The following is a 20451-nucleotide window of genomic DNA, read 5'->3' as shown; positions in this document are numbered from 1 at the left end:
GTCACTTTTAAAGTATTGTTGGCACCTGGTCTAATTTATTAGGAAACTGTTGATCTACTGTGATTTTCATCTGGAACCATTTCTTGAGTTTACAGGAGAACGGTCACAAAATAGAGTTTCTTCTATTAATGTCACAGGAGACTTGTCAGATTGGCTTCGGATAACTAGACCACAGCAGGCGAGGTTCTGTCAGGTAAAAAATAGGAACGCAAGGCTGAGATTCACATAGGATTAATAAAACTGGACAAGCACACTGGAAAAACTTTTTTTAAACATTTAAGGAAAATACAAGAATATCCCCAAAATAGAAATTTATTAAGTCTATTAACAGAAAAGCTCCTCAAAAGAAATACAAGATGGAGTGTTTATCTATTAGAAACAAACATAAAAAAATGGTCAAATCAACCCTGTATGAGTGAAAAGACCATATTCATGTCATAAACAATTTAGCTAAGCTTCAAAGTAAAATATAAGCAAGTTTTCCTTATAACTTGTGAATTACTGGTTTCATGAGCTTTGACATTCGGCTTGTCGGGTAAAAAAAAAAAAACACAAAAGAAACAAAAAAAAACAGGTACAGAACAAAGGAAAACAAGCATGGAATCTCTGGTGACTGGGTGTGAAACATAAAGTAAGATTCAAATAACTATCGTTTTGTCTGGTGCACCGTTTTGTTTTTTGGTAAAAAGCTTAGACGAGGGGCTTGCTGTGGTGGCATAGGGGATAGTGCCACCCACATTTGGAGGCCTTGAGACCTCGACGCAGCCGTCGCGGGTTCGATTCCCAGACCCAATATTTGTCTGCCCCTTTCCTATCAGCCTACTTTCATATAAGGGACTCTAGAGCCCACAAAAGACACCCTGGAAGAAAAAAAAATGTAAAAAAAAAAATGGGGACAAAATCTGTAGTTGTTACCAAACTGAAAATGACACCAACAGTAGAAAACAGAAACATTCCTTCATCCAGAAGTGACGACATTAACGGCTGGTTAGGTTGTAAAAGAAAAACCAAACTTCAGCAAATAAGGATGTCAGTAGGATGTCAAAGATGAAGTCAACAGATTAATAGTTTTTTCATTAATGGAAAATTAGGCTGGCATTGGTACTGACTGGTGTAAAAAAAAAAAAAAAAAAGACAGTAGAATGCACACACAAAAGCTCACCCCGCTCATCTTCGATTCTCTCTACAGACAAAATATAAATCTACAAATGCACAGACATATTTCATCTCACCCACAGAAACCTTTAAACCCTCCCACTGTGTTGCAGTTTTATAAGTTAATGACTGAGGTGACACGTAGTTACGCCTGTGAAAAGCTGTCAGCAAAATTTAAATGAACGCAGTTTGGAAATCCCCATTAGACAGATCAAATTTATCCCCTTTGAATGGCAGAGATGCCACTATCTTCTAAAATGACAGTGGCATCGCCACAAAAGTTTGTAGAGAAACAAAAGCCCCTCTGTTCTGCCCACCTCAACTTGTCAAAGCACACTGGTCTCATGAGAGGGTCTTTCATTAGGGTGGATTTTATTTCATATCTAAAATGCCACACAAATAAAATTACTAAAATCATTCTTACCAATTGGTATGATACAACCGAATGAGATGTTTTAGGATAACAAGGATCAGATTGGAATAGAATTATCCATATTAATGAATAAAATGGATCTGTCTTGTAAAGTGAGTGCTATGTCGGAGACTGAATAATGACAAACCGTGTGCCTTCAATGAGAGTAAAACAGCACGTCCCATCATCAAGACAAATTGATTTCCAATGTAAAAAAAAAAAGAAAAGCTGCCAGAAGGCCTCATGAACTTGATGGTGGCGATTGTTGTTTGAAGATTTGTCTGGGTTGGGTGCATAGTGGTAGTCTGTTCTGATGTGAACCCTGCTGGCAGTTTCAGCATTAGTGAATATATTCGTGACACTCCAAGCTCACAGTAGTCTGACAAGCAGAGGTATACAAAAATGTTTGTCAAATTTTGCTGTCGTTTTGACATACATACAGCTGCATGTTATTCCGTTATTGACTTCTGGAAAAAAGCCACACAATTCACCCAGAAGCTAAGGTCGACCCATTTAACCGATTGAATAAATTGGATCTTCTAATTTAATGGATTAAAACTACATCAGATTAGCAGGGGCTTAGAGAACGCAACAGAATTTAGAAAAATTTGCTAAAAATAATGATACACAGCAAAAATTTTAAATCTGGGGAGGAAAAAACAGACACAAATTATGTGTAAGTGATAAAGCTAAATGTTATTTAGTTCTTATTAATAAGCTCCCAAAAAGTAGCTGCAAAACACTGGTTTATCACATTGTAGAGTTTTTGTTTCAAACCAAAAATAGATTTATATTTTGCAGTTTTATGCAGCATTTCTTCATTTAATCACATCAAATTTAGCAACTGACTCCTTGACATTAATCACAGAGCAAAACACTCTCTTGCATAAAACTCAGTTAATCCACACTTTGTTCACCAGTGTGTTGTTTTTTCAAAATACAGCTGAGAGGCCAGTGTGATCATTTCTTCATATAAATTGTAAAAACAGGAAAAAAAGAAGAAAAAATAAATATGAAGAGCACTTTTTGACATCTCTTGGTGGAGTCTTTTTGAGGTGCTGGCTTCTTGCCATAGAATGACTTGGTATTGTGAGTCCCTTCACAGTAATCCGTCATGTTCAAAGCTGGTAGGCAGCAGAGAAAAGGAAAAAGGGGAGAACTTGACTCCAGTCCCGCTGTAGAATTTATTCTGAAATTCAACCCTACAGAGGAAGCAAGCAGCTGTCAGAGATATAAAAACACTGAGATAATTCAAAGAACTGTGACCCTTAGCGTCACTAAAGTGCATACCAGTGCAGGCGAAGGGCATGCAGGAACGCAGAAAGGCCCTCCATGACGAGAAGGATAGACACAGTGAGAACAGCAAACAGACCAAACACAGGAACCAGGAATACAATCCCCAGAGCAGAGTTCATTCGAAGTCCTACTCTCATCACCATGGCCCACAGCACCTCTGACAGCTCTGACAGAGAAAAAAGTGAGGAGGAATAAAATTAAATTAGTGTACTGTTATTCTGAGGAAATGAAAAAGATATTAAGGAAGAGGGCATTGATCTGAGCTCCTCTGTGCTCATTTCACTGCTACAGTTTTTGATAATAAACAGCGCAACTTCATTCTTTAGCAAACTGAGATTTACTACTTCAACAAACCTGTACATGGCCCTGAGTGAGCTTTACATAAAATCATTTGATGCAACACTTCTCACCCCTCCCCATCAAACCTCTTTGCACAGGTTTCCATACTGTTGTAAAAACCCTGTTTCACTGACACTGGTATGTTTTGCACAAAGATACAAAAATTGTGCAGTTTTTTCATAACCATATTACTGTCAGATCTGCCCAGCTTCCATGCACTTGCTCAAAAAGCCCCGAGCATGATGCTCCCACCACCATGTTTCATCGTAGGGATGGCATGTTCAATGATAAGTTTCCATCCCACATTGAACTGTACTTACGGGCATGTGCCAGGCTGAGAGCCCAGAGTCTCAGATAGGAAGCTGTGTTGGAGACGCAACCCAGACAATACTCTATGGTGTGTATGGCCTGATGGAGAAACTCATCTGAAAAGTTAAACTGCAACAACAACAACAAAAAGAGAGCTCAATTTTAAAACAAATTGGAAAATAAGGACTTTTAAGCATTGCTAAATATCAAGTTTCACCTCCTCAGAGAGCTGCTCTCCACTACTGGAGAGATCGCTGTGACTGCTGCCCTCCTCCATGTCTTCAGACCTCAGAAGGTAGAGTTCTTCATCACTATTTCGTCGCACACGCTCATATCCCTGATGATACAGAAACAAATTTTGTTCATTTGTAGATTTAAAATCACATAAAAGCCACAGCTGTATAACAGTTCTAATCCAATATAAATATGATGCATGTAACAAGTTAAGAGAGATCCTAAGAAATGGTGTAAGGCAGCTGAAACTTTCTATTAAAGTATAATTGTAATAGAAGACCTCTGCTAGTTTTAACTAGCTTAACTTTCACCAACTGAAGTAAGGCTGCAGCTATGTTTTTTCTATGCTTAAATCCAAGTTTAAGTACAGATTAAGGATTAAGGCACATATTGATGAGCTAACATGTCTGCAGTGCTCACCCTGTACAATCCGAGGCGGTTTTGGCCTCCGTTCTGAAGCCAGCGGAGGTAGACTGGTTTCCCCAGCAGTAAAACAGGCACTGAAAGAACAGCAATGACCACCAGGAATATCTGCAGGCCAGTCTGGAAGAAGACAAACAACTCTCACTCATTCTTGATGCTTTATCATCAGTGTAACTTATTCCACTGGACAAGAGAAGCTTTAGGAAAAATGCATCAAGAAGATTCTGACCTGTCCTGGGTAGAGGAGCTGTACTGCATCCCCTTGCATGAGGAACATGTTAATGAAGTGGATGAGAATACTGGGGGCCTGTCTGGAGTCCTTTGCGGTGAAGACCAGCCATTTGTAGAATATCATGAACACCAGGTAGCCAAACAGACACAACAGGAACAGGAGTTCAGGCAAAAATACCAAGTAGAGGTTGTACTTCTTCCTAAAGTATCTGTTTCAATTGGGGGGGAGAAGGAAAGCTGATTAAAACACAACAATTGGTTATGAGGAACTTTTCTGAGTTTAAAATAATGATATAAAATCTCCAAGAAATGACTTACCGGTGATTGTAAGTGCTGAGGATGACCCCGAAGCTCATGTGTATGATGCCCAGTATCACTGACATTTTCATCTTATACGAATTGAGGAATGTGAGGCGATTGGATGCCAAGTTCCAGATCTTAACAAAAACATAAATGAATAAATAAAACAAAAATTGGAATTCATTTCAATTACATTTATTCTAATACCATAAAGAACCATAGTTGTGGAAATTTTTGTCAAAATATATGTGAAAATATGTTCAGAAACAGTCATTGTTTTCCTCTATATGATCAATAGGTATCGATCACTAAACAATGCTTTGGTTGTAACATGATTCAATGTGAAAACTTTCAAGGTGAATGAATAGTTTTTGACTCCATTATTACATTTAGATTACATAAAATAGAGTCTTAATTTTAAGGAATAAAGACTGCATCAAGGAATAAAGACTATTTCTTGCACACTTTTTTTACTTTTAGGTTTATATATTTGGTTTGAAAGCAGCACTCTTGAAAGCAGAAAGGCAAACAAACATCAATCATACAGCAAACTGTTGTAACAATAACCCAAAGTAGGACAGTTTTTCAAATTGTTTATTTTTTTATCTGTTAAATTTCTAAAATGTTCCATCTAATTAAGTTCTTTTTTTACATTAACAACAGTAACACCTTTATACAGAAGATAATTAAACAGCTAACTTACTGGGTCAATTCCAAAAGGGTATGGTCCTTTAAAAACTCCAGTAACATTTGGATCCAGAGTCAGAAAATTATTTCCTTCGAGGTCCTCCGTCCTGTAAGACACAGATAAATAAATCCTAAGTGTGTTTCTCTATCAAATCCACAAAGATCCACCATGAGATCCTGGCTGTTAAATACTCACGTCCAGACTTTGGCTGTAAACATTGCAGTGACGTTCCACCCAGAGCCAAAGATATTCAGCGACTTTGAGAAACAGTCATTGTAAATGAGGCCGGTGTAGATGGAGAACAGGCCCATCATCAGAATGATGTAACGCCCCTCAAAAAACGTGTTCCAGATCTGCAGTTTACAGTTATATGTCAGACATGCCACAACGAGACAACCTCATCTTTTTTATTCACACTATTCCAACTCCTGACTGAATCAAAGCAAGCAGAATTCACTCACAGGGCCCGGATACTGACACAGTTAGAAAAGTATAATGATGCTATCTCTCTGTGAGAGATAGCACAGAGAGATATGCTATTTCTCAAGATTTGCGGTTAATATATCCATATTAAAACCCTTAATATGGACATTACTCACCTCATTTCTGGTGTTTTTCAGCTTGCGGTTGTTCTCGTACCGCACCATCCACAAGGCGAACAGGGACATAATGATTCCATGACCCAGGTCTCCGAACATCACAGCAAATAAGAAGGGGAAGGTTATGACTGTAAAGGGAGCTGAAAGTAAAAAAAAAAAAATTGTGGAAAAAATTGAAAATCTATTAAGTACCTTTTAATTACCTTTAAAAACTTTTTTATAAAATTTTGTGCTTAAGTTTTATTAAAACACAAAAATACACAATAAAAAAAGACTCCTGACAGATTAAATCCAACTCACCTGGGTTTACCTCTCTGTAGGAGCCCACTCCATAGGCATCCACTATGTTTTGGAAACCAGAGGTAAATTTGTTGGTCCTGATCAGAGTCGGGGGGATATCAGTGGTAGGGATACGATTGACAAAAGAGGGAACAGTCGCTCCACTTTTTCTCTGAAATATTGATGAAACAATAAAGTGTCACTAGATTCTGGGAAGAAAAATCAGGATGCCTTTGACTTTAAAATTATGTTAATTAATAGTCATTATTCAGTCAGCTGTAGCAAGTGGTGAATAAAACACTGTAGAAGGACTATTCTGTTTATGATTCTTTAATGGGTAATAATGACTGTTACCTAAAAACAGAATGATTGATGACTTCTTAATGACCAAAATATAAAGGATCAAACAGCTGTTTAATAAGAAAAGACAAGTTCATAGGAAACAAACTTCTACTTTGGAAAAAGAGTCAAAGCTTTTTCTCACCGAGCCGTCTTCCAAGGCTCTCCGGAGTTTAGGAATGTCGTTAACAGGACACCACACCTCAGCAATCAGGCACTTATTCGTCACATCGAAACTGCAGAGGTTCAGAATGTAGTAGATGGCCTTCATTTTCTTGACCTGGACAACCCAGGTGTAGACAGATTCAGAAGCCCTGATCAGGACCTGCCTCAGGTAGTCTTCTGTTCTGTGAAGTACCTTGAACAAAGAAAAGATGTGGATTCCTGATGAATTTCTACAAAGTGTGGCATTTGGCCATTCTTGTGGTCACAGTTAAATCCACTGCCAGGTGGTTAAAAAGTAACATCTAACACTGAATATGATGCAAGAAAAACAAAACAAAAAAGAGAAAAACACTAGATAAATCTGAAGGGTTCAGCTCTTCAAATATTCAGGGGATTATTCTGCCATTTAGTTTTACAGCTGGTAAAAACCTTCATAATAAGACAGAAGACGTACTGTGTGTAGATCTTGAATGCGAGTTCTCAGGCCTTCCACAACATCGTTCCTCTCATCGTTGTTACTGGGATATGGGTACAAGTGACAGTGGTAGCTGCAATTTGGGAAAAAGTTTATGACCAAGAAGAACTACAAACAGGAAATAAAAACATAAGGTAACAATGTGAGGCATGTTTTATTTTATTTATGCGTGCTATAATTACCAATCGCATATCTTCTTTACTTTCTGGCCAATTTGGTCCCCCCAGTAAGAGATTAGAAACACTACACTTTTAGTGGGCTCACCCTGCAGAGAGAAATATAAGAAGGTGTAGTGACAAAAGACATGGTCTTTGACAGGAGTCTTGAGTACTAAATCCTATTTACCTCTTTTCATAAAACATGCCTATCTTTATTGGTTCCAATTAAGAGAATCTAATAACGCTGTCTGTAAAATTTGTCTGACTTTCTAGTAGTGAAAGCTCATCTGTTGCAGCATTAATGATTAGTCACAGTCCTGGATGCTTGCCGTCTGGTCAAGCGGTGAAAAAGAATAATTTGATTACAGCTGTCTGTGGACATAATCACAAGAGTCGCTGCTGGCAGCCACCAGGAGGGCACTTTAAACAAGATCTTTATTTGAATTATAAATTTGCTTTTTCTACATTGTTTTCATTGATTACATTGTTTCTAAATTTATTTTAACCATAAATCCTAAAAGTGTCTCAGTAACCTTTACACATTTATATTTAAATGAGAACTTTACAAGATAACTGAAGGCAAATAAAGAGAGTGTGGCGAAATGTAAACATTCAGGTCGTGCCACAGATTGCCAATTAGATTTGGGTGTGAACTTTGACAGGGTCAAAGCATTCCAGTGCAGCTCTGGTTATATGTTGTCTGGCTAGAATGTGAAATTCTGCTCCTGGTTCAAGTCTCTTGGGTATTCTAACAGATTTGCTTCCAGTATCGTTTCACAATTGGCTTCATCCATCATTCAAGCTTTCAAATCCATTAGCGTCCGCTACAAAGGATGTTTCACTGCAAGGGTATTGGGTTCAGGGTGATGCCCTGAAGAGCTTGTTTCTGCTTGTTTCCGTTTCTCTCACCCTCTTACACATATCCTGTTATTATTTCAGACTGTTTTGCTATCTTTCCAGTGTACTATCATGAAGAAGAACATGACGGCAAACGGTATTAAACTTCATGGTCTCTGTGAGACGTCAGGAACCTACTGTGTCGGGATCTTCCAGGTACTCTTCAACCTCCGCATAGCTCAGGATAGTGTAACCTTTGCAAACTCTCCAAAGCATTCGCTCAAAGGCTTCGATCTTTGTTCTTTGAATCAGCCCCGAAATGAAACTGCAACAAAAGCATTAAAACATACATAATCAGCCTACAAGCGGCATGACCATAACATTATTTAAATCTAAACTACTGCCTAGCTAAAGAAATGTCATTTGAAATTTTCTGATCTGGACATTTAAAAAGAAAGCAAAAGGTTGTGAATCAGAGATTAAGCTTTCAGCGAGATGAGTGAATGATTATCTCCTCTCCTTTTACTATTCTGTACATTTTTAGTAAATAATTAAATTTTAAGGTGTCTGTTGAACTTGCTGTGTGCGGTTGGGTGATATTTCCTGTTTTGAAAAAGTGGGGAGAGAAGCTTTAGAAAAAACATCAGATCAATATCAGTAAAAATAAAAACTGAGCCTGACGTGTTAAAAATAATATCCTGTGCAAGTTTTCCTCTACGCATTTAGAACTTCTGTCAAGAGCACCTTCTTTTAAGCATTTGCTGTTTCCCCTATATTGTAAATGGGATTTCTTATGGCTTTCTTTAAAAATGACTTTCTTCTTCCTCTCTTCTATCAATAGCCAGATTCCTAGAGTGCACAACTAATATTTGAACTCTCTATGATCTCTGATGCTCCTCTATAGTATCTGGAGGAGTCTTGACTCCAACTCTGATTGATGTTTGTATCTTTTTCCTTGCACTTTACAGTTACTCAACATTTTGTATAAGTCTATTACATGACCTTGTGATGGCAAAATGTGAAAGACTTCCAACTGTATGTATGAATGAACAGTATTTTAGTTAATAAAACCTAAAAAATGAATTATTACTTAACATACCCACAGTTTAAAAACATTAAGGAAGAAAAAACATTAAGAACAACCCATAAACAAATTTGATCTTCTGTGACATTAGTAGAATCCCTGCAGCACATACCCCAGTTTGGCTCCTAGCCTCTGCATACTGCTGTAGTCCATCCTTGTATCTTTTTCTAGAAATGGAAACTCCTCATACTGAACTTGCAGTGATTCTCGCTTTTGGAAAGGCAAGATGTACCCGAGTTAAGAAAACATTCAACACCAAATTTAAGTCGTGTGAAACTAAGCCGAGAGTATGACTTTATTATGTCTACCTCAGCACTTCTCTGTACAAAGTTGCGTGTGATGCGAAGCATGTGTGTGTACTCTGTGAGCTCCAGCAGATTCTTCTGCAGCTTTTCCTTGTTTCTGGTTACTTCACCTAGTTCAACCTCAAGTCTCTGAAGCTGGTCCTGTAATTAAATTTATAAAGATGTGTAACAAGCAGAAGAATGTGAAAGACTAATGGCCACAATAAAGGTAATCATTACCATTATGGTCATTATATGCTTGGGTGAAGGGGCCACAGGGTTTATATCTCTTTCTGGCAGTGAAATGTCAGCTTTCTTGATTTCCCTTAAAAGGTAACCTGTTGAAAACAACAAGCAATATTCTTTAAGGACAAGCTTTTCAAGCTTCAACATACAGTGGATATTCTTTAAATAACACAGAATAGCGTGAAATCCAAGACTGACAGTGTGTTATTTTCTTCTTAATGTAATAATACAGCATTTGGCTAACCAAAGACAGCAATGCATTCAGCTGAATCTACAACCACCTGATGTTTCTCATGACCACAGGGTCACTTAGGTCATCAGAGAGGAAATCCACTGAGGATTCACATATTTGTCTTACGTTTATCTTGCTACTGTGAGAGAAAAATCCTTCGATTTATAAAGACTTTGTTGTGGTTTTGACTGGCATGACTTACCATATTTAGACTAGGACAAAAAGCAGTGTCTCTGTATTTACCCTAAAGAATTTAGACGCATACCTTAAAGTCTGGGATTCTAAAAACCTTATCTAAAACAAGCATTTTCAATTATAAAATGGCACAAAAGACTAACATGTTCATCCTTCTTGATATTTTCTGCAATATCACCAAGCCGGGAACAAACCGATGTCCTGTTACAGACGGCTGCTTTATATCTCCCAGAAAAAGTTTGGCATGAAGCATCCAACAAAGCTAAAATATGAAATAACAGCATCTGTCAAAATCTGTTGCAGCAATGTGAATGAACAGACCACATCTCTCCTTCTTCCTTGTTTCTGGTTACAGAAAAAACTGTTTCCTTTTACATATTTTCTAGAAAAGCTTTTGAGGAAGAAAAAGTGAAGACCTACTTAATTTTTAATAGCTAACTCCCTCTGCTGTAAGAACATCCATGCTGAACATTGTTTTGCTTATTAAGAGCTGGTGGTGCATCGTTACATTTTGTTCACCGATTGGAAATGTAATAGTTTTCAACTAGACTGCACAAAAATTGTTGGATTTTGGTGAGAATCACTAAAACCTTGATTCTCAGTGTAACTCTACCTCACCAAAGCCCAACACTATATGAACATAGACATGATACGAGCTAGAAAGCCCTACTACTGAATGCAACACATTGAAAAAAAAAAATATATTTTAACCTTACCAAGGATCCTCTCCATCTCTTCACATTTTTTGATCTCGTTTACATGTTTTCGCTGGAATGAGTTCACATTAGGATTGAGCTGGAACAGACGTGAGAAAGTCTATTAGTCATGCGCAGGATAAGGAACATGGCAGTTAAAGATGAAGTGTTTATGTCTCTTTGGAAGAGACATAAACAGACAGTTAACAAGTAAATGTATTGGTTTATTCACAACAGGATTAGAAACAGCTATGAGGAACTGTTCCAAAATATAACAGTGGAAAACACACAGACAACAGGCTAAGAGTAAAAGTAGACAATAAAACACAAGACAAGTAGAATCAACAAATAATTTGTTGTTTTTATCCATTTATTGTTTATCCTGTTTTTATCAGGTTCACCAAACAGAGATGCACTGATCAGGATTTCGCTGGTCAGTACTAATTTTAGGTCTTCCTTTATCTGAGTTGCTGTGGGTAATTTTGACCAAGATATTTTCATATCTTGTACTCTGTAGATTTAAAAATTAATCTACAGAGTACAAACTTATCCCAAGGTAGGCTTAAAATCAACAGTTATGTGATTTTTAATAAACTATTTTTAAAAAGTGCATCAAAATAAATAGGTTTGTCTCGAATCCTTATAGAAATAATAGGTTTTCAGTCTGAAGACATTGAATAAATGCAGAGGGAAAATTGTATTTTCCAGTATTTGACCCACCAATTTTTAGTGGATCCAATCAAAAGTAAACTGGCCAATCTCTAGTTTTTATTATAATCAATAATTTAAATATCTTAATTTATCATTGGATGTCAAGACTCCAAACAGTCTTATTTTGGGGGGTTTTTTGTGACATTTGACTTTACAAAACCTTAGGCGAGTTATATTTGTATTTTTCTCGTGGATGACGCAGCTGAAAGAAACCAGTTCTACGGACTTTCAGAGCGCAGAATAGCATAAAAAGTGTTAACCAACTTTATGCAGTTCCAAAAATCGAGTCAAACATACATGAGACACCATTTCATTTTGCGAGGGCAAGTTCTACCATAACTCGATAGTTTCAAAGTGACTTGGCAATCAAACACAAATAAAACTTACGTCTCTGAACTCCACCAGTCCTAGTTCTCCCAGTTCACTGATGCAGTCGTAAGCTGACCCGGACTGCAGAAACAGCTGGGCCAGACACATTTCCTCACCTCGGAGCAGAGAGCTCATAATGACAGCGTATATGTCCCTGTTTCAATAAGCAAGCTGGCCAGAGCCGGGGCGGCTTCTTAAAGGGTAAAAGCCAACACTCGTCTCTCACGTCCTTCCTTGCTCTTCCATGACTCGGCTCAGGAGATAAAATGATGTTTCAATTACATAACTGAATTTACACGCTACAAACGGGAGCTGTTCCTGCTGTTAGCCGGCTAATGGGTTAGCTGGTTGAGCCGTCTCCGCGATTGTTGGTTAAGCGTTGGGTTCCTTTGTTGTCTTTTTAAAGTATACACATGTTTATTAAGCTCACCATAGAGTTTTGTAGCAAGTCATCTCACAGTTTATAAAGTTTTAGGCGTAAGTTTGTCATCTTCGTAACTCTCCACGTCACTTCACTTCTCACTGTCGACTACGACGAACTTCTACCAGAGCGAATCAACCAATGACAGAACCCGTCTCAGGAGTCTGCGCACTGCGAGCTATTTAATTTTTTAAGCCCTCTGCTGTGTCTGCAGGCTGATACAAACAACCACAGCCAGATAGGCTTCATGAAAGTAAACAGTGAAGTCTAACCAGCCTCCTTGGGGACCCCACCTCCACGAAAGCCCATTTCTACTTTTGCTTTAACGCAACAAATTGCATAATCTATGATTATAGAGATATAGGTTATTATAAATAACATACTTTATTTATCTTTTAAAAGGTTTGTATCTTTGTTGAGCATGAAAATGATACATGATGAATTGACAAATATTTATTTTGTGAAATAATTTCAAATAATTTAATGAAACTGTTATTTATGTTAAGACGTGAAACATCTGCCCTCTTGCTTGGGTCGAAGTGTCCATTTCTTTAAAGATCTTCATGTATCATATTATCCATCAGTCTGAGAAGTTGGTGTTCATTTTTAGCATCATATTTAAGCACCCAAAACTTACACCTGTTTTTTGTGTGTGTGTGTGTGTGTGTGTGTGTGTGTGGTGTGTGTGTGTGGGGGGGGGGGGGGGGGGGGAGGGCTTCAGTTGTTGTTGCACTGAACAGCCCAGAAAGAGCTATCCACAAAGAGGCCACAGTTATTTGAGGTAAGGAAGTGATGTAATGCTGAAGACTACACACAAGCAACCCAGTTAAAATATATTTATTAATTTTGACCTTGTTAACATAGCTTCATACATTTCTCAGATACACTGGGGTCGTAAACAGCAATGTTTGCTGAGGTTCGGTTTTGCTATGAACAAAATCTTAAGACTTACCGTTTTGGTTTTCCTGTTTTACTTATTAAGAATATTTTCTCCCTATTTTAACCTTATTTTATGTTTACTGTTTCTGTAGTTTAAGTTACATTTTTAGTTGAATTTTGAATCAATCAAACTCAATATCCACAAGGTTTATTTAGTATATTTGCTGTGATTAATTAACTATAACAGTGGTCTTGACAAATCTTAGTTTCAACAATCGCATTGGCCTTTCAGGATTTATGGTCAGAATTTGAGTTAGAATAGGATTGGATCAAATGTGTCTCTCCAGGACAAACAGTGAGAAGGATGTGAGCATGGCAAAAAACAATCTCCAAAGGTCACTGTAAGAAAACTAGAGCAAGACTATAAATTATGCATTTGTTCTTAAGTTTTATACATATCTTTGCCAGAGGTGTAGCGATGGCTGTAAATTGGTTGTCAAGATGAATAAAGTCAGTTTATCAAGCAAAAGCAAAAAGTCTTAAGCTCTCTGGCTGAATCATCACCACTACACAGCAAGTTTAAAAGACCGAGTCACTTTCTTTGCACAAATATTTGAGCATTCTAAAGCCTGGATTTTCTGATACTACTCATCAACCACACCATAAAGCCAGTGTTTAGAAATAAACCAATTTCATTGAAGGATTAAGACCTCAGTGATTTTAAGATGAGGAGAGTATTAAGATTGTGCCCTTTTGTTTACTTTCTCTTGAATAATTTCAAACAAGAACTTTTATCAGGATCCTGAGTCTCAAGGGGTGTTTTGATGAAAGCTATTTAGGAAATACAAATCCAGAATTGTCAGTGAACAGAAAAAAGATTCTAATGACAAAATATATAAATTAGTTGAGTTCAAGATAACAAAAAAAAAATTCTGATCCACAAAAACCAGTGAATCAAATCTGGCCATACTGATCTATTACAAACGCTATGGCAATTATGGGCCGGATCAGAAATGCAGGACAGTACAAGAAGGTTACGCATTTTTTTAAAAAGGAAATATCATTACTATGCTTTGAAAACATATTTTGAAAAATATTTTATTACAAAAATATGCAAATACACTTTAAGTGCATAAATAGAACATGCCCACATTTACAAAATCAATATTGATAAATAAAAAACAAAAACGCAGCATTTCAGACAGTTGAGCATATTGACATTGTACTCCTATTTAGTATTTTGCACTTTTGCTGATTAACCTGAAACTCATCCTTTAAATTTTCTGAGTATCGGAATCAAACATTGTGCCACGCCTGTCTTATTTGTCTCCACGGAGTTCCAAGAATAGCTGCAGTAACAAACATAAAAACCAAAATCATCCCTTTGGCCAACGACAAGAAATAAGGTTCACCTGTGACAAAGAAAGGTAAAACATGTTATTATAGCCTCGTCATAATTTTATTCACTCTGCGATCTGCTCTTTTGGTGGAATACTAATTGGTAAAAACACTACACAGTAAAAAGATCACACTGTGCTTTTTACGTTCATTTACAGTCAAAATTATTTTCTGTACTAGTAATGCACATTATCATCTTGATCAAATTTTAACCTCATCTTATAGTAACTTACTCCCGTAATTGCATTATAACAAGATTATTAAGCAAAGCTCTTGAATAACGAGTGATTTACAGTAGGAGGAAAACATCCACACCATCTCTTACCAGGACAGACTACATTCCTACCTGTATAATATCTGGTGAAGGGAAAGGCGAGCTCAGGCCAACACACATCATTCCTGTCACAGTCATACTCTGTGAAGTTGATCTGAAACCTTGAATAAAAAATAGACACCCTGTCAACAAATAGATTATGTATCTAAACAAACAGCCTTTTTAAATGTGTACGCGCCTGGTTTTGGCTGGTCGTGTATCGATGTCAAAAAAGGTGACTGAAGAGGTGATTGGGAACAACTGTCTTTTTTCTGGGTCCTCACATACAGAGACGCTACCTCCCCTACAATCCAGAGCCCAAGTAGACATGCCATAACTCCAAACACAAAAAGAATTTGGTTATAAATACTTGTTACGTTAAGAATATACCACACAAAGATTTGCAAAATCTAAAAGCAAGCTATGTTGCTGTAGCTAATTATCTAATACCTGATTTCTAAAGCTTGGATTTCTCTTTGGGGTATTCCATCTACCAGGCTGGTGGTGAGGCTCCAAACACTGATGTGTTGATTAAATGGAATATCACTGCACACACCTGAATTGTTGTTCATCACTGTGCTTGAGTTTGGTATCACAACTGCATTAGATTTGTGTAATAAATCATTTGTTAGAACATCTGTCTGGCACAAAACAACAAGGCAAATGTAGCTGAAAGTTGATTTAGAAGAAGAATTTGCTTCTCTATCAACCTACTTACAGCTTATGTTTACCCAGTCTGTCATAGTTGTAAGATCTGGGTTACCACGCTGTGCTACATATGCCGCTGTGGTCAGAGCACTCTGCAGAGCAGCAACAGTCTCTCTAAAACATGAAAAAACATAACATCAGTTGCTCTAATACATATATATTTCACAGAGTTCCTTTGAAAAATATTCCTACCCTTTGAACGTTTTAAAATTTCTGTCACATTCTTGTAATGTTAATAAATGATAGTTTGTGTTCATAAAGTGACAAAATGAGGGGGAGTCCAAGTGGTATGTATACTTTTGCAAGGCCCTATAGTTACATATCAACTAAAGGTAAAGGATCATGGTGAGCAGCCTACCTCAGGAGATCACACTGAGTCATATTTTGCTTCCCGATAGGCAGCAAGCAACCTGAAGTTGAATTCTCCCCAAACACAACTGGCTTCATGCTGCCAGTGGAACAGAGACCATCACCCACTATCAGCCAGATCAGAAAACAGGGAGGATAAAGTAAAATGTCTGAAATGTGTGTAACTTAGTGTTAATAAACATTCATTAACACCGTTACTGCAGAGATTTTACCTGGTTTCCAAACATTAATCGGAGTCCTCTGTATTAACTCTGTATTATTGACCAGAATGCCAGCAATAACAGGTCGTCCCACTTGATAACCTGTCATGTGAAATTGGTTTAATCTTCCGTAAAAGTAGCAACCTCAACAACTGAAAACAAAAACAAAACTATTTTCTCTCACCTGGGTTTCCTGAGTTGGGCTCAGCCATAGATCCTCCATTTAGAAACACAACAGAATATCTTGTAGTCACTGTTTAGAGGACCGGACAGCAGAATATGTTAGCCCTACACAACGAGACCTTAACTTTGAAAATAAAGAGTTTCACAAGACTTACAATTTCCATTCGAGATAACTGTCCCAACAGTGCGAGTCAGTGAGATATTGGTAATGCCATTTTCTTTCCAGTAGAATTTGTAATCTAGTGCTAAGGTCATATCCTTACACCTCAGCCTCACACCTAGAGATAAATATAAACTCATTTTAAGTTAGATGTTAGACTGAGCCACTTTATTTGTTTTAGTGATTAAAGTCTACATGTAAATAAAATCACCTTGACCACTTGAAAGGAACAAATCAGAGGTCTTGTCATCAGTTAAATTTACCTTCACAACACCTGGTTAAAAAAAACACACATACTTGAGCTCAAAAAGTGTCAAAGCCTATCAAAACACCGCTTTAATTATGTATGCAGGTAAGACCCACCGCCTTGCCCATTCAGCACGTCAATGCTCAAATCTTTTTGCCACGTTTTTAAGGGAGGACCAGTTGGGCATGAGTGAAAGCGAGTTATACACTCTACTTTGAAATTTTTCAGAAAGGCCACAGGAGCACCAGAGCACCCTCCCAGGACCATCTGAAAAACAAAAGTGCATATAAAGTGTTATTAGTTGTAAGTCTGACAAGAAAAAATAAAAAATAAAAAGAATATACCTAAAATTACTACAAAAAATAAAAAAGAAAAGGTGACACTAATACAACCAACCTGAGGTATAGTGAAGTACTTGTCATCAGAGGTGACAACAGGACTTCCCTGAATATAAGGAGTAAATGGCATTGGAGCAGACAGCACAGGCTCTTGAAAGGATGGGCCAGGCCTGGGTGCACTACACCAGGAGAGTGAAAAAAATGTAGCACAAAAACTACTGAATAAAATAAAAAAATACAAACCAAAAATATTCTCACATTGTGTCTCCTTGATAGAAAAGACCCAGGTAGGGGTTGTTTTCAGGTGGAGAAGTGACACATAAAAATGGAGACCAGTCTGGGGAGTTTTCAGTAGAATGCACAGAGCACTGAAAATCTGGAGCAGGGGAGACCTGTCCCCCAAAGGGTCCTAGCAGACAGTGGGACGCAAAAATCTTGAGATCTTCGTTGGTACAGTCCTGGTAGAAAGCACAAATAAGAAGTTTTAAAAGAGAAAACAAACACATTTGACTAATTATGTTTATTAAACTACTATAATAAAAACCGATACCAGGTCACAGCAGCAGCGTACATCACATGCTCTGAATGTCAGGTCACATGGACAAACACCAAGAGGTTGATACACTTGGTTTGGAAATACTGTGTTATTATCTGAAATGAACAGACAACTCTTAGAAAACAAGCTGCCTTTAAAGCTCTCACTTCACATTATGATGAGAAAGGCTTAATTCAAACCACCAGATCCTGCATAAGGAGGAAGCAACCGGGCGTTTATGGTGGCTTGGATTAGCAATGACGCCTGGGGTCTTCTTCCAAGGCAGGCGGTCAGCTGAAGCGTTTCCACAACACACTGCTGTTTCGGACAGCAGTCGGCATTCGTTTCATTCTCTCCACACAAATGCAGGTTTTGATTCAGTGTCAGTTGAACACGAATTGCACTCTGGAAAGCAGAATTGAATTAACATCAGTATAAACAAGAGGTGAATTTCATAAGTTCTTTTGTCTATATATGCAGTGGCTGAGTAAAGTTGATGGGCTTTTGTACCTTTCCCATTTGCTCAGTTGTGAGTGCCCACCGAGTTGCTTCTGTTACACATGATGGTGAACTAATACTTCCTGTGAAAGATAACAATTATGTTGTTACAATTCATGTTGCTTGCAGACTTTTCTTCAGCAGTGATATCTGGTCACTGTTCACGGGTAGAAGGATGGAGTTAAATTTAGAGCAATCCTAAAAGAGGAACTCCAGAAGACTCTAACCAAGGCTCACTTTACTGAAGGACAGTGAAACTAATCTTTCAGCCAGAGTTGCAAAGGTGTGATGGACATAAAAGTAAGTTTTTCTATTAGAATAGACATTTAATGTCATTTTCCTTTCTCTTCATAATTATGGGTTTCCTTATATTGGTCAATCACAATAAATTCCAAAATCAGTCATAAAAAAACACATTAAGGTACATCATTGCAAAGTTAAAAGGATATATGAATATTTGCAATTTCAAGGCACATCACAAAATCTGTATTTTCTTTTCTGGTCGAGCTAAACTGAAAACCAAACTATTCCATCAACAACTAGCAAATGTTTTGTGGGATGTTTTGTCTTTTTTCTCCCCCCACCTGTTGTGGTGGAAACAGAAACCTTCTTCAGATTCAGTGAGATCATTGATGTGTTTCCCAGAAGAAATGCAGAGACTTTTGGTCCGTTGGAGATAAGAAACGACGGCTGAAACACTATGAATGAAAAATGCAATCACTGTTAAGTTACAGTTCCAGCCATTTGTGTAAGATAAAATGAGTTTATCTAGTTCCTGTACGGAACGTAGCGCACTTTTAACGCAAAACCATAACTTTGAGACGAATTACGTAGAAAGATCTTACCCAGAGCGTTCTGAGGGCGGACAAAACTGACGAGGAATAAGATAAATGAAGTCCGGCCTGAAACAGACGCAGAAAGTACACCGATATTAGCCATTTCTCTATTACGCATTGAACATTTGTAAACTCTGTGGGGTGTCCTAGCAACAGAGTGTTAACCAATCACGTCCGAGAAGCCTTCTTCTTCTGACAAAACATAAATCTATGCGGTGAGTGAAGTACACGACAGCGACCTCGTCTGTTCAAGTCAGTGTCATGAGTCTACCGGAAAATTTCCCAAATAATTTCTAGTTTTCCAATGGATATAAACATTTTCAAAAAGTATAACAAAATCAGTCTAACATCGTACACAATGTATAAGATTAGCTTTCATTTAGCACATGAATTTATCTGATTTAGTGCAAGGATTATGCCTCAATGATGCTCTTAATTATTACAGTGTCATCAGTCTGTCTTGACCATCGACTACTGAATATTTAATGGGTCAGAAAATCTACCATCTCTTTACATTCTACTGAGTTAGAATATTTTCAAAGCTAATCACAATGAATCACTTAAAGATTTCTAACGTGGAGTAACTGTTGGAAATATACAAAACCCCATAAAAGCAACAAAAAATAGTTGCTATGTTGTCTTTTATTTGTTTTGCAGAACTCACATTGGATCTGAATTAATTTAGGAGACCTTCTGCAGAATGCTCTACTTAACAAGTGAAGATTTAAGTCTATTGACAAAGACTTCTAAGTGAAACCTAAATTTGAATATTTATTTACATTTTGCTCTTGATTTTCTTACTGTGTTTCAGACATTGTAAACTGTGTTTTCTGTAGTATTTGCTTAATGCCCTCAATTCTGCAGGAAGAAAATTGCAGAATCACCCACCATGTTTCAGTCCTTTTATTTTGAAAGCACCCTGCAATGCAATAAAAACTGATAGATGCTTTAGATCTTTCTTAATAATTGTGAATGTTTAAAAAAAACTATTTTAAAAGGTTACTATTGTTGTTTTCAGCTGAAACATTAAACATAATGTCAGTCCAGAATTTGCGGGAAACCACACACTAAAGATATAAAAGATTGCTTTAGTACTTCTTGTCAGCAACAAATACACAGCAGAGCAATGTTAAGAAATTTGGCTATAAAAGTTCCTAGATATTCAAAGCAGAATATCAGAAAATTATCTATTTAACGTTATTTGTAATTAATTAGGTCATAAAAGTTACATTTAACTGTTTCTGTTTTATCTCAATCACGTTAAAACCCACAGGTTTCAGCCTCTAGGTGGCAGCATATTGCTACCGTGAT

General features: G+C 37.3%; 2 protein-coding genes across 3 annotated transcripts; both read right to left on the bottom strand.

Moving 5' to 3' along the window:
* Positions 1–275: 275 nt before the first annotated feature.
* atp6v0a2b (ATPase H+ transporting V0 subunit a2b) lies at positions 276–12595 on the bottom strand. Its single transcript, XM_055049047.1, has 20 exons — positions 12074–12595; positions 10997–11075; positions 9848–9945; positions 9632–9769; positions 9436–9533; positions 8438–8564; positions 7427–7509; positions 7224–7317; positions 6750–6962; positions 6287–6437; positions 5987–6126; positions 5583–5740; positions 5403–5493; positions 4718–4836; positions 4398–4608; positions 4166–4288; positions 3729–3848; positions 3523–3640; positions 2858–3029; positions 276–2769 (listed from the first exon to the last, which is right to left on the bottom strand). Exons 1-20 carry the CDS (start codon positions 12188–12190, stop codon positions 2667–2669), a joined length of 2553 nt encoding a protein of 850 aa, XP_054905022.1. The 5' UTR covers positions 12191–12595; the 3' UTR covers positions 276–2666.
* A 1842-nt stretch (positions 12596–14437) lies between these two features.
* tctn2 (tectonic family member 2) lies at positions 14438–19303 on the bottom strand. 2 transcript variants are annotated; one of them, XM_055048860.1, is made up of 18 exons: positions 19150–19303; positions 18889–19002; positions 18317–18387; positions 18007–18211; positions 17822–17922; positions 17530–17729; positions 17330–17450; positions 17050–17200; positions 16898–16960; positions 16682–16804; positions 16528–16596; positions 16356–16445; positions 16133–16250; positions 15785–15888; positions 15517–15664; positions 15266–15403; positions 15100–15188; positions 14438–14767 (listed from the first exon to the last, which is right to left on the bottom strand). In XM_055048860.1, exons 1-18 carry the CDS (start codon positions 19256–19258, stop codon positions 14652–14654), a joined length of 2130 nt encoding a protein of 709 aa, XP_054904835.1. In that variant the 5' UTR covers positions 19259–19303; the 3' UTR covers positions 14438–14651. The 2 variants fall into 2 exon arrangements, with proteins under 2 accessions (XP_054904835.1, XP_054904836.1); XM_055048861.1 differs by having other exon boundaries at positions 18010–18211.
* Between the last annotated feature and the right edge of the window lie 1148 nt (positions 19304–20451).

Source organism: Poeciliopsis prolifica, unplaced genomic scaffold (genome assembly GCF_027474105.1).
Source record: "Poeciliopsis prolifica strain line A6 unplaced genomic scaffold, Auburn_PproV2 SCAFFOLD028, whole genome shotgun sequence".
In the NCBI taxonomy this organism is placed as follows: Eukaryota; Metazoa; Chordata; class Actinopteri; order Cyprinodontiformes; family Poeciliidae; genus Poeciliopsis; species Poeciliopsis prolifica.
The sequence above is the reverse complement of the archived record's forward strand: the minus strand, read 5'-3'. Positions and strand labels throughout refer to the sequence as shown.

Coding starts and splice junctions, on each gene's coding strand:
- atp6v0a2b (XM_055049047.1), bottom strand. CDS start 12,190: ATGAGCTCTCTGCTCCGAGGTGAGGAAATGTGTCTGGCCCAGCTGTTT. Junction 9,770..9,847: donor AGCATATAATGACCATAATG/GTAATGATTACC, acceptor ATTTAATTACAG/GACCAGCTTCAGAGACTTGA. Junction 6,438..6,749: donor GAGCCTTGGAAGACGGCTCG/GTGAGAAAAAGC, acceptor TCAATATTTCAG/AGAAAAAGTGGAGCGACTGT.
- tctn2 (XM_055048860.1), bottom strand. CDS start 19,258: ATGCGTAATAGAGAAATGGCTAATATCGGTGTACTTTCTGCGTCTGTT. Junction 19,003..19,149: donor CCGCCCTCAGAACGCTCTGG/GTAAGATCTTTC, acceptor TTTCATTCATAG/TGTTTCAGCCGTCGTTTCTT. Junction 14,768..15,099: donor CTTCACCAGATATTATACAG/GTAGGAATGTAG, acceptor TCTTTGTCACAG/GTGAACCTTATTTCTTGTCG.